At 39.3% G+C, this 19633-nt stretch overlaps 1 protein-coding gene across 1 annotated transcript in view; it reads right to left on the reverse strand.

The window, feature by feature from the left end:
- LOC100686288 (zinc finger protein 573) overlaps positions 1-19633 on the reverse strand; it is a 45406-nt gene that overhangs the window by 7122 nt on the left and 18651 nt on the right. Inside the window, 2 exon segments of the mRNA XM_038529187.1 lie at positions 8443-8538; positions 12257-12346. Coding sequence (XP_038385115.1) covers positions 8443-8479 — 37 coding nt within the window. The 5' untranslated portion in view covers positions 8480-8538; positions 12257-12346.

Here is a 19633-nt window from a genome sequence, read left to right on the forward strand (position 1 = left end):
CTGTGTCTCTCATGAATAAATAAATAAAATCTTAAACAACAACAACAACAACAAAAACCACCACGTTTTGACTGAAAAGTAAAGCCAAAAGGAACTGCACATAAGCACTACCAAGTTAGTAAATTTGTTTCTTACAGGGATGGATAATGGATGGTGGTAGCCAGTTTTCTCACTGTTAGAGACAAAAGTAACAGATAAACAAGACAAGAAGGCTAGAATGCATTGTGAAATACTAGATGGGAGTTGGAGTTCATCATATGAACTCATGTTTAGCTTAATGTAGACATAGACAGATAGATAATAAAACACAGCTATATGGCATGGGTGAATATGCATACATTATTGCTTAGTCAGGTCATATAGAGAAGCATTGGCATACCAGCAGCAACGAGTACACCTAGCATCCCGATCTTGGTTTCTAGATACGATTTTCCTTTTTTTAAAAAAAGTTTTTATTTATTTATTTGACAGAGAGAGAGCACAAGCAAGGGGAGCAGCAGAGAGAGAGGGAGAAGCAGACTCCCCACTAAGCAGGGAACCTGATGTGGGGCAGGATCCTAGGGCCCTAGCATCACAACTGGAGCCAAAGGCAGATGCTTTACTGACTGAGCCACCCAGGTGCCCCTAAATACTACTTTTCAATAAAATGAACCAGGGATCTTAAGAGAGATGGCCAATTCTAGGACCAGGGAAGGGGAAAAAACAAAATGAATGTGAAAATAGTATCAGGAAAGAAATCCTCAAAAACCCCCAAAAGGATGGAGATATTAATGGTCATAGGAACCAAACTAAAAGAGCCATCAATGTCCAAAACAAAAGGAAGAACGTAACATTTAATTAGAACTCAAAGTGCAAAATAAATGAGTCCACACTGAAATAAGGGGAAAGAGACAAATCTTTTATACAGAATTCCAGATAAAATATATAGATTTCCTATCCTTACAGAAGCTTAATTTCCAATCCTGCACCCCTACCTCCAGGGTGAGCTACCCTTAGTGAGCTACTTCTAAAGAGTGGAATATGGAAAAGGAAAAATAGTAACTTTGAAGTGGAGAAAAGTTAACATCACCAGTCAATTCCCATGGATATCATGTACCCCTCATATCATGTGATGAAAAGGACATCTCACTTCCTTTGCAGTCTTCCTAAACATCCCTATCTCTAGTCTCATATGAGAAAAACAACAGACTCAGGTTAAGGGATATTCCGAAGGATACCTGGTAGGGTCTGTCAAGAGAGTCAAATCCCTGAAAAACAAGAAAAGATCGAAAAACTGAAAAACCAGGAAAAACCAGGAGATGTGACAAATTAATGCAATGTGGTACCCTGAATGGAAGGATCCTGGAACAGAAAGATGACATTAATGGAAAAATTGGTGAAATATACAAATGGAGCCTAGAATTTAGTTAATACCAATGTCATTTTCTTAGTTTCGACAAATGCATCTTAATGATAGTAGAAATCAGGAGAGGTCTATACAGTAAGTCTCTACTATCTTAGTAATTTTCTGTAAATCCGTAATCATTACAAAATAAAGTTTACTATGGGCAGCTCCGGTGGCTCAGCGGTTTAGCGCTGCCTTCAGCACAGGGTGTGATCCTGGAGATCCAGGATTGAGTCCCGCATCAGGCTCCCTGCATGGAGCCTGCTTCTCCCTCTGCCTGTGCCTGTGCCTCTCTCTCTCTCTGTGTTTCTCATGAATAAATAAATAAATCTTTATTTTTTTAAGATTTTATTTATTTATTCATAGAGACAGAGAGAGAGAGAGAGAGAGAGAGGCAGAGACACAGGCAGAGGGAGAAGCAGGCATCATACAGAGAGCCTGACGTGGGACTCGATCCAGGGTCTCCAGGATCACGCCCTGGGCTGCAGGCAGCGCTAAACCGCTGCGCCATCGGGGCTGCCCTAAATCTTTAAAAAAAAATAAAGTTTACTAAAAAAAATAATAATTACACACTACCTCTGTAGTATTCTGGGCAAAAATGTTTAACCTTATTCTAATTATAAGAAGAAAACATGAAGCCTAGAACACAGACATTCCACAAGAAAACTAAACTAGATGCTATAAAATAATCAAACTTGAAGTGGGAAAAAAAAAGTAGAATAACAGTAAGATAAAAAGCCTAACACCTAAATGCAGTGTATGAATCTGGAATGGATTCTAGAAGTAAATTTTACAAATGGTATTTTTTGGAAAAATTTCAAAAACTTAAAAATGGATTCTATATTAGATGGTTAAGGCTGAATTGCTATGATAATAATAGTGTGACTATATAGAAGAAAGTCTTTATTCTTAGGAGAGACAAACAGAAGTGGTTGAGAGGTGATTAACTACTACTTACCATCAAGTGAGCCAAGAAGAAAGGTGCATATACAGAGAGAAAAGGTAAAATGTTAATAACCAAAGTTAAATCTATGTGAAGGGTAATTAACTAAATATATATTTTTAATATTCTCATTTGGCTTGATAATTTTTCAAAACAAAAAACTGGGAGAAAGAAAACAGTCAATCTAAGGCAGTATTTTCTAAATTTCCAAATAGAAATTATTTTGAACCAAATTTTAATGTCTGCATCGATTTATATCTAATGTAGTTAAAGAAGTAGAAAAAATTTATAAAGGGACGCCTGGGTGGCTCAGCAGTTGAGCATGTGCCCTCAGCTCAGGGCATGATCCCAGAGTCCAGCAATCAAGTCCCACAATGGGCTCCCTGCGGGGAGCCTGCTTCTTCCTCTGCCTGTGTCTCTGCCACTCTCTGTCTCTCATGAATAAATAAATAAAATCTTTATTTTTTAAATATTTTTTAGACTTTATTTATTTATTCATGAGAGACAGAAAGAGAGAGAGAGAGAGCAGAGACACAGGCAGAGGGAGAAGCAGGTTTCATGCAGGGAGCCGACGTGGGACATGATCCTGAGTCTCCAGGATCACACCCTTGGGCTGAAGGTGGTGCTAAACCACTGAGCCACCCGGGCTGCCCAATAAAATCTTTAAAAAAAAAAAGAAAAAGAAAAAAGAAAATGAATGAAAACTTAACAGGTTTAGATATTAATATTTTTTCATAAAAATTATAAGAGAATTAGAAAGTTTTCTCTTGAAAATATGGACCAAAATTTATAAATATCAAGAGAAAACATATAAAACACTAGCAAAGAAGTCATTCGCAAAAGGCCAGGTGTTGTATAATTCCATATAGATAAATACTCCTGACATTCAAATCTATAGACAGAAAGTAGATTAGTGGTTAGCAGAAGCTAAGAGTAGGGTATAGAGAGTGACTGCTAATGGTTATCATATTTCTTTTTGGAGTGATGGAATTACATATTGGTGATGGTTACACAAACTTGTGATTACATTAAAAACACTGACTTGCTCACTTTATTTTTTAAAGATTTATTTATTTGAGAGAGAGTGGATTGGATCTATAAGATCACAATTCTTCTTAATTTGTAAATTTAGTGCAATTCAAATAAGATACCAACAAGCTTTTTATGGAGTTAGAAAATTTAATAATCGAGTTCACGTGGAAAAACAAACATTCAAAAACAGGCAGAAAACACTGAAAACCTAAATGGGGGGGGGGGACTAGCCCTAACAAATATTAAAATGTGCTACACCGTAACCACAGTAAAAGCAAGGTGGTAGTGGTGCATGGATACACAAATAAAACAGTAGAACAGAAAAGAAAGCCCAGAAATAGACCCCAGAATATATGGAAATTTATTATATGATGAAGGAGTTATTTCAAATGAAGGGAGCAAAGACGGATGTTTAAATGAATGATATTGGGACAACTGGGGTAGCCATCTGGAAAAAGATTTCTTTAGATCCATACCTTATTTTATACACAAGAATGAACTCCAAATGGATTAGGGATTTTATTTTTTTTATTTTTATTTTTTTTTAAAAGAAGTTCTTTTTTTTTTCATTTTTATTTACTTATGATAGTCACAGAGAGAGAGAGAGAGAGAGGCAGAGACATAGGCAGAGGGAGAAGCAGGCTCCATGCACCGGGAGCCCGATGTGGGATTTGATCCCGGGTCTCGAGGATCGCGCCCTGGGCCAAAGGCAGGCGCTAAACCGCTGCGCCACCCAGGGATCCCGGATTAGGGATTTTAAATGTAAAAAATAAAATTGTACAAGTGGTAGAAGAAAAGCTGTATATTTATGAGATAGCTTCTAACCAAGACACGAAATTCAGAGATAATAAGACTGATGAATTTGACTATATTAAAAAATAAACTGCCATAATCAAAATTAAAAAAAATTGAAAAACTGGGAGAACATATTTGCAACATACACTTCAGACAAAGGGCTAATACTCCTAATATATAAAAACACTCTTAAAATTTGAGGGACAAAGGATTAAATGCCAGATAGAAAGATGGGGGAGAGACACAAACCCAATAACTCATGGAATAGAGAGAAATGGCTCTTAAACATTTTTTTTTTTCTCTTAAACATTTTAAAACATTTTTCACTCATTCATAGTGAAAATGCATATTGAAACAGGATACCATTTCTCACCTACCATATTTGTAAAAAATGAAAAGTATAATAATACATTCGGTTGTTGAGTTTTTATTCAAGAGTATTTATTTATGATCTGAGCAATAGGTATGTTCACTGTCTTTGAGATACTCTCATACACTGCTAGTGGAAACACAAGCTGGTAAAACCCTACGGCGGGGGAGAGGGGGTGCATTCTGGTAATACTGTCTTTAGAGAAACCGGGAATATGGTGTCCTTTCAGTCTAGCCAGGTGAAATTCAGCAACCTGGGTGGATTTTACCATAAATAATGAGACATATAAACATAGTTGACACATTCCAGTTCATCTGTTTTTAGGGAAGCAGAATTAATGTAGGACCAGATCCTCATGCAGAATGGGAAAGTGTTTTGTTAACCCTTTGCTGACATCACCCAAGGGTTTTCACAATGCTGTAAGGATATTAACTTATATGTAGTTGTGGGTCTTTTGCAAGTAATCTCTTCATTAAAATGTTGGTGTTTGTAAACTTATGCATAGAAGCATATTGGAATGGCCCTGTGCTTAACTCACTAAAACTAAACTGAGCCCAATGCGTCCTTCAACTAACATTTTCTCTCATTAAGATATAAGTATCTGTTAACATATGTGTAGAAGCATATGAGATAAGAGCTGGTGCCAATATATAGTTTTAGTAACACCAACGCTTTTACTTTCCCAGACACAATTCCAACAAGGCGGTGGGGATCCCCTCACCCCCACCAACACCAAGCAATTCTCTGACACCAGCAGGGTGTCTGAGAATTCAACTCAATTCTGACACAATCTACCTGGAAATAGCATCAGATTCTACAGATTAAGGGCTAGTCCCTTAAGATGGCTTTCCACCCACCCCCATCTCAGACACCAATCACAAGTCCCAGGCTGTTACCTGTGCTTCTTACCAGCTACAAATTGGAGGGTCCAATGACCTCCTCCTTAGGTTCTTTTAATTTGCTAGAGTGGCTCATAGAACTCAGGGAAACGGGTACTTATGTTTATTAATTTATTAAAGGATATGATAAAGGATAGGAATCAATAGCCACATGAAGAAATACATAGGGCAAGATATGGGGAAAGTGTCTAGAGCTTCCATGCCCTCTCCCGGTGTGTCACTCTCCCGGTATCTACACTTATTTACCAACCTGAAAGAACCAGTTCTTCTGGGTTTTTATTGGAGGTTTTATTGCATAGTCATGATTGACTAAGTCATTGGCCATTGGACGATTCCACCTCTAGCTCATCTCCCCTCCTGAGAGGTTGAGGGTAGGACTGAAACTGTCCAATCATATGGTTGGTCCTCCTGGCAACCAGTCCTTGCCCTTGGGTGGGGTCCAGCAGTCACTTTCATGTCTTAGTTCTAAGACACTACCCAGACTTAAAAAGTGGGCTGCTCCACAGATGGTTAGGTCTGATGTAAGGATTCTCTAGGCATACTTTTCAGGGTGCTTGTGAGAAGCTCAGCCTAGACACAGGCAACTGGAACTACCAGTCATTCAATGTACCTTCCTGTCTACTACATTAGCATACTGTAACTATCCCACTGTTCTCACAGTGCAGTTTTACTTTCCTGGAGTTTCTTATACAGGCAATTGGCTTGATTGTTCATTACAAGAAGTTCTTGAAAGATCCATCAACGCTTCGATGAAAACATCAACAGAATTTGTGTTCTAGGATTCTTTGAATCCTGAGCCTCAAAATCCTTTTTTTCCCTTTTTAAAAAAAAAAGATTCCTTCTATCTATCTATCTATCTATCTATCTATCTATCTATCTATCTATCTAATCTTTAAATATTTTTATTTATTTGAGAGAGAGAGAGAGAGAGCAAACACAAGCAAGGGAGAGCAGCAGAGGGAGAGGGAGAAGCAGACTCCTTGCCAAGTAGGGAGCCCAATGTGGGGCTCCATCCCAGGATTCTGGGATCATGACTTGAGCTGAAGGCAGATGCTTAACTGACTGAACCACCCAGGCACCCCAAGATTTTATTTATTTGGGGGGGAAGATAGAGAGAGAGAGAGAGAGAAAGCACGAGTATGGGGAGGGACAGAGGGAGAGAGAGAGGGAGAAGCAGACTCCCTGCTGAGCAGGGAGTCCGACATGGGGCTTAATCTCAAGACCCTGGGATAATGACCTGAGCTGAAGGCAAGACACTTAAGGGGTTGGATCACCGGATATCCTGTAAGCCTCAAAATTCTTACCTAATTTCCATGGAATTTTCCCTTGTTGTATCTTTATCTACACCTAATCCTAATCACATTGAAAGACTGTCATTAAACCAAACTTCCAAATGTTAAGTAAGATCCATCCTTCCCTTTCCTCCTCTGAGACACTACCAAAGCTCTTTAGAGGTAGTGTTTTCCTTTAGCACAGTAAGCAATAAGTTCGGTTCTGTTTGATATATGGGGAGCCAGCATTCAATACTGCCAACATATTATGTATACAAGACTGTCCAGGAAGCTGTCTTGCCAAAATATATACTGTATATATAATATATGTTATATATAATATAATCTAAATCTCATTATGCCTCTTGATCCCACTACTTATTTAGAGGATATAGAGAGGTGAGAGAACATGTCTAAGTAAATCTCAAAATGGCATCAGCATAACAGAATGGAAGATGTTCCTTCAGAAAATAAATGGCTAGGAACAAAAGATAAAGAGGAAACTTAAAGATTAAAGAAGATTTTAAAAGCATGTAAAGAAATTGGAGGGAGAAAAAAGGGAAGGAACTGATTTCCATTAAAATCAGAAGAGTGGGAAGAGTGGCTACACTTAGCAAGGGGAGTGGTGTATCCCCTTGCTAAGTGATGGGGTGTGGACAAGTTAAAAACTTCAGTGTGGACTAGAAAAACTTTCCTCGTTTGGAAAGGCCAGCTTAAAGGTATAAAAGAATCTTTTGTATCATTATTACAATCTTTCTGTGACTTAAAATTATTTCATATAAGAAATTAAGAAAAAAAAAAGTTTTATTTCCTGACATGGATATAGTGACATGGATGTTTACTGCATTTAACTCATTGAGCTAGACATTTGTTTAATGTGGTTCTCCATATTTGGCTAACATTTTAAAAAAATGGTTTAAAATTAAAAATTTAAAGACATTATATAATGGATTCTAATATTTATTATTCATAGCAATTCAAATCTAATAAAACCTCATATGATCTGAATCCAACTAACAGTGTAGCTTCATTACTTATTACTCACCCCTTAGGCCTTCTATTCTGGTCTCTGATGGTCCTCTGCAAACTCACAAAGCTCTCTCTGGCCCCCTCCCTCCAGTCTACACACACACACACACACACACACACACACACACACACACCCAGGCATCTCCTGAGCCTTCCTAGCTGTTCATTTAGGTTGGAATATTCTTTTATATCATGTCTCCTCTGAAATGTTACCACCTTAGTAAAGTCATCTGCAACCACCTTATCTAAAATGGCCCAATTTCTGCTTACTTTCCACCAAAGCTCATTCCATTGCCTAATATTAAGTATTTTCCTGTTTATCCTTACTCTAGTACAATGTAAATTCCACGAGAGCAGGAACTTATAAGTTTTATTATCATTGCATTGATATACATGTGTGTATGCAAAAGGGGAACTGGAGAGCCAGATGAATCCAACATATAGGTAAAATATTGTGCTAATGAAAAATGAGATTCCCTGTCACTGGAAAGGGGTTTGAAATATAAGAGAAATAGGTGATGGGCAAATGGAGTAAAGTTGAAGTTTCTCCTATAGCTCCTGTTGAGACCTTCATTTCCTCCCGAGGTCACAAGCCCATGCTCCTCAAGTCTTGGTGCCTTGGAGGGCCTTACAAACAACATAGAGATGTGCTCTCCCTCTTACCACATAGGCTGCTACCAGTCCTGATGGCTTCCCTTTGCCTTCCTTGCCTTCCTTACCTGTATACTGTCTTTGTATTTCTTCCCTCAAAATCATCCAGGGTGCTTTACCTTGCTCCAATAAGTCAACCACAGCTGGCTTAGAAATGGAATGTCCTGCTTACAAGAAAAAAAATGCCACATGGTATAGAAATAAAAACAGAACTCACAAAATCTTTAGTTTTGCTTAACTTTGTAATGAAATCAAAGTTAAATGTTACTGATACACACTTCAGATAATAGAAGGATGAGATGATCTAAGGAATCAGGCAGGTATGATCAAATTTTATTTTAATTTAAACTCATATAGATGAGTTTCTTTCTCTCTCTCTCTCTTTTTCTTTTTTTCTTTTTTTTTCTTTTTTTTTTTTTGAGTTTCTTTCTCTTAAGAGAATATTTAACAAAGTGATTGAAAAGGTTAACAATGTTTGAGAACATTCACTGGAGCTAAGGGCCTGTGCACAAAATCTTTCTCCTCTAATATCAACCTTGTAACTTTGAGGAAGCCATTTCAACACACTGCTCCACAATGTTGGCAAGTAAAGTGTGTATGATAATACTATTATTGCATGATTATTTTATGATTAAGTTTGTATGAATACATATATTCATATTATATGTATATTATATATACATATTGTATAATATATCCATCCCTCCCCCCACCTCCTCCCAGGAAGAGTGTCATAATTGGGACATAATACCAGTTATAATTATTCTATTTCCTTAAGAGGAAAATGAGAAGCATCCTGATTCACTTACAAAATATTCATTCAATTGTAAATGTCAAGCTCATGAATTGTAACTTTCAACCATAAATCATATAAAATTAGTTGCAGGAAGTTAAATGTGTACTCTTCCGTTTTAAATGAATATTGTTTATCCAGCCCACCAATATGAAAGTTATAGAGCCACAGCCAATCACAAATCTACATCTAACGATTGCTTGGCAGGTGGATCAGAGGGACACAGCAAATCCACAGCAATATTCAGCCTGAACACAATGGAAAACCAGGTTTCTTGGACAATAGCTATATATAGAATAAATAGAAGGAACTTTTGTCTAGCCCCCTGGGAAGTAAGAAGGAGAAGCAAAGACAGGAAGAGCCAGAGGGAGACGTGCATATCACTAAAAGAGAAAATGACCATGGTAAATGGCAGAGGCAGTGACAAACTGACAGGCTTTCAAGCCTTCCTCTGGGAACAACAAAAGAAAGAAAATTCAGCTTACATCTTGAAATTCACTGTGTTGAAGGTTAACACACAACAAAGCACATTCTAAATTTCTCATTGCAAATGAACTTACCCAGTGAGACCAAGTTTCTATAGTTCTCTAACATCACTCTAACATCATTCAGAGGGACTTGTACTGAATAAGTCCCTCTGAATAGGGTTCAGGTAGTCCCACTCCTGCCGAGAGAAGTCTATGGCCACATCCCTGAATGTCACTAATTCCTGAAACTGCAAACCCATGTAGTATGAAATTGAAAAAAACATTTTCAAGATGGTAAAAACAGGAGATTACAGGACTGAATTAAAGAAAAGGAGTGAGGGCAGTCCCGGTGGCGCAGCGGTTTGGCACTGCCTGCAGCCTGGGGTGTGATCCTGGAGATCTGGGATCAAGTCCCATGTCGGGCTCCCTGCATGGAGCCTGCTTCTCCCTCTGTCTGTTCTCTGCCCCTCTCTCTCTGTGTTTATGAATAAATAAATAAAATCTTTAAAAAAAAAAAGGAGTGATATAGTACAAGAGGACTAGAAACTCAAAGCTGAGTGTCTACATATTCCTGCAGAATCCTATTGCTACAGACAAATCTTTGTAAGTTATGGGCTATCACAAAACTCAGACCTGGGGCAGCCCAGGTGGCTCAGTGGTTTAGCGTCATCTTCAGCCCAGGGCATGATCCTGGAGACCCAGGATCGAGTCCCATGTGAGGCTCCCTGCATGGAGCCTGCTTCTCTCTCTGCTTTTCTCTCTCTCTCTCTCTTTGTCTCCCATGAATAACTAAATAAAATCTTAAAAAACAAAAAACAAAACAAAACAAAAACTCAGACCTACTAGGGAATGGATAAAATTAAAGTTTTTTTCCTAGTCAATAAAGTATAATGCACAATCACATAGTCAGCTAGTTGCATGAGATATAAATTCTCAAAAAAAAAAATTAGGGGGATCCCTGGGTGGCTCAGAGGTTTGGCGCCTGCCTTTGGCCCAGGGCGCAATCCTGGAGTCCCGGGATCGAGTCCCACATCGGGCTCCCGGCATGGAGCCCGCTTCTCCCTCCTTCTGTGTCTCTGCCTCTCTCTCAATCTCTGGGTCTATCATGAATGAATGAATGAATGAATGAATGAATGAATGAATAAATAAATAAATAAAATAAATAAATAAATCTTTTTAAAAAATGAGGTTCTAAATTACTTTCCCTTTAAACAAAGATGGGATTTCCCTCTCATACTGAACATAAAAATTTCTGTATTAAATAAAAGCTTTTGAAAAAAGTTTGACATTTTTTTCTTTCTTTTTTTTAAGATTTTATTTATTCACAAGAGACAGGGAGAGAGAGACAGAGACACAGGCAGAGGGAGAAGCAGGCTCCATGCAGGGAGCCTGATGTGGGACTCAACCCTGGGACTCCAGGATCACGCCCTGAGCCAAAGGCAGCCGAAGGCAGACACTTAACCAGAGCCACCCAAGCTTCCCAGTTTAACATTTCTTTCTTTCTCTCTCTTTTTTTTTTTTTAATAAAGGGCTTTTCTTTTCTTTTTTTTTTTAAGATTTTATTTATTATTTATTCATAGAGACACAGCTAGAGGGAGAGGCAGAGACACAGGCAGAGGGAGAAGCAGGCACCATGCAGGGAGCCGGATGTGGGACTCAATCCCAGGTCTCCAGGATCACGCCCTGGGCTGCAGGCGGAGCTAAACTGCTACGCCACTGGGGCTGCCCCCCAGTTTAACATTTCTATAAGCATTGAATTCATCCTTTGTCAGAACATATCATTTAAGCATTTTTCTTTGTTTTGACAAATAAATTATGGCTGTGTCCCAATCCATTTTATTATAGATATCTCAGACTTAATCCATCCCTGACATTTATATACTTGGTTGGACAAAATTTCAAAGGTCTTCATCAATTCTAGAAATCAACATATTTATCCTCCTTAGAATAATATTCTCATCCATTGTCATCTTCTGTCAGTTAATCAATATTTTCCTTGTTCTTAACTGTATGCTGAAGGATGAGCCTTAATTAAATAGATGTCATCCAAATTCAACAGATCAGATTCAATCACAAAATAATATATTTGTCTCTCAAGAATTCCTTAAAAAGATGCATGACCCAAATGTTTCCAAGCATTCTACATGTTCAAGAAGAGATACCATCACATGCTAAGACTGAGACCAATTGATACCAATATCCATCTCATCTGCTTAGAAAATTCAGGTCTATGGAGAATTTTAAAGTCTACCTGTGGTAATTAAATGGGACCAACACCTCTAATTCATCAAGTCAGAGACCTATAAAGGAAACTCAAATATTTTGTTTATGGGACTTTATTCTTTTACTGCTTCATCATAGCCTTTGATTGAAGAATAAGCATAGAAATGGATTGAGTAAATTGGATAATAAATACAAAAACTGGATAGCAAAACACCTATTAGAAGGAAACTGAGCTATTTGGTATCACTTTTTTTTTTTTATTTTAGGACACACTGTAGAGCAGATAACTGAATGTGACCCTCTTAAGTAGGAAGCTTTGGGTTAATTAATCAAAAAACCCACATAGATTAAAATCATAATATCGCAGGAAGACATGAATAATCAAAATAATCAACTTACACAGGTCATGGTTTTAGAAATGTAAGACCGGATCAATGCTCCTTGGTGTTCTTCCACTGAAAAAAATTTCAAATTCTAGAGAATCCAGAGCTGAGAAAAGAAAAAAAAGTGTTAGTGTTCCTAATATGATTTAATTTAATAAAATCTTTTTGTTCCCCCATCCTTCTTCTAAAATTAGCCCCCACTACTGTACACACAATTTAGGGAAAAGTAGAAGATGGATCTATGGTCTCTGCCAAGTCCCAGGATACCAGACTACACAAAGGTCGTTGTGTAGAATAAGTCACTTCTGGTACTGACGCCAGATCCAAACACAGGAGCAGGAGCTCTCCTAGACAAGCTCCCATGTTGGGAAGGCTGATCTAGTCCTAAGATTGGACTGCTTAGTATTTTTTTTTTTTTTAAGCTCAGTCTTTCCATGAGTGGATCCACCTGCCTTAATTCCCACCTTCCAAGGCTGAAAGAGGCCTCATCATATAAACTACAGGTTCTTTAATGGCCACAGGGTCCACTGAAGTTGGTCAATATGTGGGAAATGAACACAAGGAATTGCCTAGGCCCAGGTTCTGTATTTTGAGTCCAGCCAAGCTGACTACTTAAATACTAAATATACAGGCAACAGAATAGAGAGTGGCCACTAAATGCTAAATAGGAAAACATGTTTAAGGACATGGAAAATATTACAGATATACTATCAATAGAAAAATAAGGTAAGGGCAGCCCGGGTGGCTCAGCGGTTTAGTGCCGCCTTTAGCCCAGGGCCTGATCCTGGAGACCTGGGATCGAGTCCCACGTCGGGCTCCCTGCATGGAGCCTGCTTCTCCCTCTGCCTGTGTCTCTGCCTCTCTCTGTGTGTGTCTCTCATGAATAAATAAAGTCTTAAAAAAAAAAAAAGATTAAAAAAATAGGAGCACAGCTGGCCCCTGGGTGGCTCAGTGGTTGAACATCTGCCATTGGCCAGGTCATGATCCCAGAGTCCCAGGATGGAGTCCTGCATCAGCCTACCTGCAGCAGGCCTACCTTTCCCTCTGCCTATATTTCTGCTTCTCTGTGTCTCTCATGAATAAATAAATAAAATCTTAAAAAAAAAAATAGAAGCTGGGACACCTGGATGGCTCAGTGGTTGAACATCTGCCTTTGGCTCAGGGTGTGATCCTGTGGTCCAGGATCGAGTTCCACATCGGGCTTCTTGCAGGGAGCCTGCTTCTCCCTCAGCCTATGTCTCTGCCTCTCTCTGTGTGTCTCTCATTAATGAATGAGTAATATCTTTTTTAAAAAATTGCACAACATGATAAGGTCATTAAAAAGATAGACACTGGGGGACAGGGAATAGGATATCAATAGATTGAAAGGTCTGGTAATTTATACATTTTGTTACGTTATATAATCCTATGTTACCATGATTTTTTTCAGATTTTTAAAAATTTTTATTTATTTATGATAGTCACAGAGAGAGAGAGAGAGGCAGAGACACAGGCAGAGGGAGAAGTAGGCTTCATGCACCGGGAGCCCGATGTGGGATTCGATTCCGGGTCTCCAGGATCGCGCCCTGGGCCAAAGGCACGCGCCAAACCGCTGTGCCACCCAGGGATCCCTACCATGATTTTTTTAATAGGTGTAATCTTGGTTGTTTTTTTAAAATATATTTCATAATTATTTTAACAGTGGCCATATGTTAACTTAAAAATTTATACGTATACAAATGTATATGTTAGAAGAAGCTATTCTCCAAAAAGTAGAGACTTCATTTAGTTTTAAAACATTCTCTGGGATCCCTGGGTGGTGCAGCGGTTTGGCGCCTGCCTTTGGCCCAGGGCGCGATCCTGGAGACCCGGGATCGAATCCCACATCGGGCTCCCGGTGCATGGAGCCTGCTTCTCCCACTGCCTGTGTCTCTGCCTCTCTCTCTCTCTCTCTCTGTGACTATCATAAATAAATTAAAAAAAAAAAAATTCTCTTCTTGAGCTTAGAAAAAAAGCTCTGAGTACTCTAAAGCCTTCTTGACCCCAAGAAGGCTTTATCTTGACATTTAGCACAATGTGTTCCAGACAACTGCCAAATCAACATCCTATTAGTCTCATTCTGCATCTAAACATCAGTTGAGGAAAAAAATTAGAGCCTGACGCAGGGCTGGATCCCATGATCCTGAGATCACGAACTAAGCCAAAACTAAGAATCCAATACCCAACCAACTATACCACCCAGGCACCCCTAAAAAATTGATTTAAAAATGCTATGTTAGCTGATAACCACATTTTCTGGTAATTGATTTTCACTGACAAATCTATGCTCCTACGAGGTGAAAATATTGAGAAAGGTTTTTCAAGAAATAAAGAGCCTTCACATGCACAGAGACATAATGAAACCCATGGATTTCTTTCATAAATTAAGAGTTGGAAATCCTTTGTCATTTTATATCATCAAATAAGGTTATTTTATATTACAGAATCAAGACCACAAATATATGCTTATAGATAAAAACTGGAAAAATCTATATCAAAATATAATTGGTGATTAATGCTGTGGGGAGTGGGGAAGGAGAAGGACATGGTAACAACAGACTATGGGTAATTTTATCTTTCTTATTCATTAATTGTTTAGGTTACTGGATTCTCTTGCAATGGTGAGATATAATTCCTACCTGAAAATATAGCACCAATATTATCCAAAATATTTTTGAAGTAAAATTATAATTTTGAAGTAAAATTAGGGAGAATCTTTCCACTTATAAACTGTGAATTCTAACTCTGAATTGGAAAAACAATGTTATTGAAATAAATTTCACCTACCATTTCTTGGACAATCCTTAAATAATATCATCAGTATAAATGAAAAAGTTTCACTACCAATATTTTTCTTGAATGAACATAATTCGGGTAAATGGAATTAGTAGGTTGAATATGTAAAAAGCAGACAAAGTTCTGCACACAATAGATTCTCAATAAATGTACATACCTATGTCTTCTTCACACATATATAATTGAAATAACATTTTGGATACATACCTTCTAAGATGTCTTATATAACCTTGTAGTGTTAAATGAGATTCTTAAATAATTTAAAAAATGCTTTGGAATAATACTTTTCACAGCTATGAATATTGCTTTATATGACAGATTTCATATAAAGCATATAAAGCACTTCATATTTTCCTATGAAGAATCTTTTTTTTTTCTTTAAAGATTTTATTTTTTCATGAAAGACACAGAGGAGAGAGAGAGAGACAGAGACACATAGGCAGAGGGAGAAGCAGGCTCTATGCAGGGAGCCTGATATGGTACTCGATCCCGGAACTCCAGGATCACACCCTGGGTCAAAGGCAGGCACTAAACCACTGAGCCACCCAGGGATTCCCAGAATATTTTCTTTTAAAGATTGATTTATTTAACAGAGAGAGCAAGAGAGAGAGAGAGAGAGAGAGCCTGTAGTGGGGAGGGACAAAGGAAGAGGGAGAGAGAGAGAATCTCAAGCTGACTCCCTGGTGAGTGTAGAGCCTGACATGAAGCTCCATCCCACGACCCTGAGATCATGAGTTGAATTGAAACCAAGAGTTGGATGCTTAACTGACTAAGCCAGCTAGGTGCCCCAGGAAGAATCTTTATAAGCATAATTTCACTGGCTGCATGTTATTTTATCTCATGTATGTGGGATTTACTAAACCATTTTTGTAATCTTGAACACTTTATACAAGATTGTACCTCTTATTACCATTTTGTTTCCAAATCAATATTTCTGATTTTTTTTGATCATATTCACTTTTGATAATCAATAAACACACACTTCTGGATACCGTTTCAAATGATCTGTGGACTCGTAGAAGTTCACAAGAGCAATCAAAGAACTAATGATTAAGAACTCTTGTTTTTAACCAGGTGAGCCTCTGGATAACTTTCTTACCTTACAAATAACCATCAATTACCTTCATATTTCCATTACTATTGGACCCTAAAGGAAAACTGCCCACAATCACAAGTTAATATTTATTGAGCACTCCTATGTTCCAAGTTCTGTTGTCATGAGCTTTTTATTTTTTTAAATATTTTATTTATTTATTTATTCATGAGACACCGATTGAGAGAAAGAGAGAGATAGAGAGAGGCAGAGACACAGGCAGAGGGAGAAGCAGGCTCCCTGCAGGAAGCCCGACATGGGACTCAATCCTAGGTCTCCAGGATTAGGCCTTGGGCCAAAGGCAGGCAGTAAACCGCTGAGCCACCCGGGCTGTCTGAGCTTTGTATTTTTATCCTTGTTATATCCCTATGAAGTATGAGTGCTGTGGAACACGGATGCTGTATGAATACACCAAGCTCATACGGCTAGGAAGTGGCAGGGCCAAGGTTCAAACCAAATATTGGATATCCAGGGCCCATCCTCTTCAACATCATACCACACTGCCTCTCACAATCCACACAAGGATATACACCTGAACAAAACTCAGGCTACCAGACCACAAATAACACCTGTAGTACTACTCATTTTAACTTAAAGATCACCTGAACATATTCCTCCCCTTGTTCACACAGATCTTTATCCTCAAACACCCAATTACAGTCCCACTTCCAAAAGCTTCACAAAGCAGACGAGTTTGTTATTTGTTGATTATTAGGCCTCTGCAGAATATCAGAGATCTGTGATGTATGATTCCACATAAACCTATGCTGCTTTGCTTAATCACCATCTAAAATAAAGACCAATTGTCTAATTCAGGTGATCTGCCAATTGAATATGTGACTATTATCTGGAGAAGACAGAGAAAATAAGAGCCACATGAAGGAAGATTTATCTCAATGACTTCTATCCATCAACTTGGGATGGAACGTATAAAGATGATCTCTACCTAGTATACACTTCAGGCAAAGAAAATCAAATGTTCTCATGTCCAAATAAAAATTCTGTGAGGGGATCCCTGGGTGGCGCAGCGGTTTGGCGCCTGCCTTTGGCCCGGGGCGTGATCCTGGAGACCCGGGATCGAGTCCCACGTCGGGTTCCCGGTGCATGGAGCCTGCTTCTGTCTCTGCCTCTCTCTCTCTCTCTGTGTGACTATCATAAATAAATAAAAAAAAATTAAAAAAAAAACTATATCATTAAAAAAAAGAAAATTCTGTGAACAAGAAAATTCACCTGAAGTTTGACTGTTTTTGGCATTGGCAATATTTCTTAACATCCATTATTTTTGTAATGCATCAACTCTTTTCTACTCCTTGGGTTCCTTCTTTTGGAGAATGGCAAGAATGGAGAAGTGGATCATGACCTCATATACAAAACCAGGAAACAGGAGAGGGGCAGAAACCTAAATCTGAGTTCACAGAGGGTTCCTGCAGTCAGAGCTGTGGTAATGCTGTGGTTCTGGACCCATAGCTGCTCCCACAGGCTCCAAAGACAGGGCTTCCACCAGTGTGTGCACCCCCCCCCCCCCAATGTCTTTACAAAAGACAAGCTTAAAAGGCTTTAAAAACTCCTTTGGGCTCTAAAAATTCCTACCTTAAGTTGATATGTGCATTTTTTTTAAGATTTTTTAAATTTATTCATGAGAGAGAGAGAGAGGCAGAGACACAGGCAGAGGGAGAAGCAGGCTCCATGCAGGGAGCCCGACATGGAGACTCGATCCAGGTTCTCCAGGATCACGCCCTGGGCTGAAGGCAGCGCTAAACCACTGAGCCACCAGGGCTGCCCGATGTGTGCACTTTCTTGCTGGAAACCTTCATGCTAGTGCAAAACATTACCTCTCTTGAGATCATTTCTTTGTTGCAGCTGTACGTGGCTGTGAGATGAGAGGTTAGAAGAACTAGTACATAATCAAGAGCCACTGGTCAGTGACATGCAGAGGCCACAACCTATACTCACATAACGGCCATTCGTCCTAGTCAAAGGAACACAATCAGACGCAACTCTGGAGGTCACAATCGCATAGGCCTTCACAAGAGTCCCACCCAGCCCGTTATACACACAGACATGTCCACCACATGCTCACTCCCACCCTTGGTCACCCTGTCACACAATCTCTCTTCTGCTTCTTAGGCACCTACGAATGTAACATATCCTGTATACCTGCTGGGCCCCTCACCTAGCACCTAAATTTATCAACCTCTAATCTCACTGCTGGTTTAAGTGTGGCACTGATTACTGGTGCAGGATGTCCTGCAGTGGTTTGTTCCTCTGACACCACCATCTCATCACATGGCGCCCATAATCCCCAGGACACCAGACCCCTCCCCCGCCCCCCAACACCAAGCCAGGTTAATGCAGCCTAAATGACCTCTGGGAAATCTGACCTTTAAGAAAAGAACTTCTTGGCTGTGAGAGATCCACTGTTCAAATGGCTCTACTGCATTTTGGACCTGCCTCTAAATGAGCTGTATCCGCAGTGAGTTGCCAAGCTTGGCCTTCACATTTTCAGCCTGAGCTGCAGTAGTAAATGGGCTGGTCCTTCCAGAAAGCCAAAGGAAACTGTTGAGCCTATAGCCCCATGTAGACGTGTTCAGACACTCAGGCTGCGTTTGGTGTGCTATCTGGCCATGGTGGTGTGGGAGGGACCTGGGATGTGGCTACTGTACTCTCAGTGAGAGCCCAGCCTGAGTACAATTGAACCCTGACAACGTTTTTGAAACATATTTTTAATTCCGAATATGCATGGAGCCCGATGTGGGACTCAATCCTGGGTCTCCAGGATTATGCCCTGGGCTGAAGGCGGCGCCAAACAGCTGAGTCACCAGGGCTGCCCTGGAATCCATTTTTGAAACCATGACTGGGAGACCACAGCCCGACCCTTAATTCTTCCTATGTATCTAGAGCTTCTCAAACATCCACTGACAAACAGCAATAGCACTACAAGTTAGGTGCTGTTTTTATGTCATTTCAGTGACAAGAAAACCAAGGCTCAGGAAGATTAATTCAAATATTTGGAGTCTCTCAAATACTAAGTGAGCACAGCTGGGAATTAAATAGTATCTTCTTAACTTCAGATACAATGGTAAAGGCAGACAATACAATGACCTGACAACAAAGGGATGTCAAACATTTTATAGATACCCTCTTCTTAAAATGTCAAGAGGCCCTTGGAACATGGGTATCATATCTCAAGTCTGGAGATGGGAAAATAGAAAGTAAAGGATCTACATAACTTCATTAAGATCAAACCAGTAAGGAGAGATAAAGATCAGAACCTAGGTGTTTCTAAATTCAATGGACGGGTCACAATCAATTCTCACCCTTTCCCTTCATTCAAAATAACTCCTCAAAACTCTGACGTTATCAAGGCAAACTTTTACCCTTGAGGTTTATACAAATGCCTCTCTAAGAATAAGACTTCCCCCCAACTGTAAACACTATCTCCACAAACCACAGGAACAGAGCCCCATGAAGGCAGAGACTTTTCCA

The sequence above is a fragment of the Canis lupus genome, chromosome 1 (genome assembly GCF_011100685.1).
Source record: "Canis lupus familiaris isolate Mischka breed German Shepherd chromosome 1, alternate assembly UU_Cfam_GSD_1.0, whole genome shotgun sequence".
NCBI classification, from domain to species: Eukaryota; Metazoa; Chordata; class Mammalia; order Carnivora; family Canidae; genus Canis; species Canis lupus.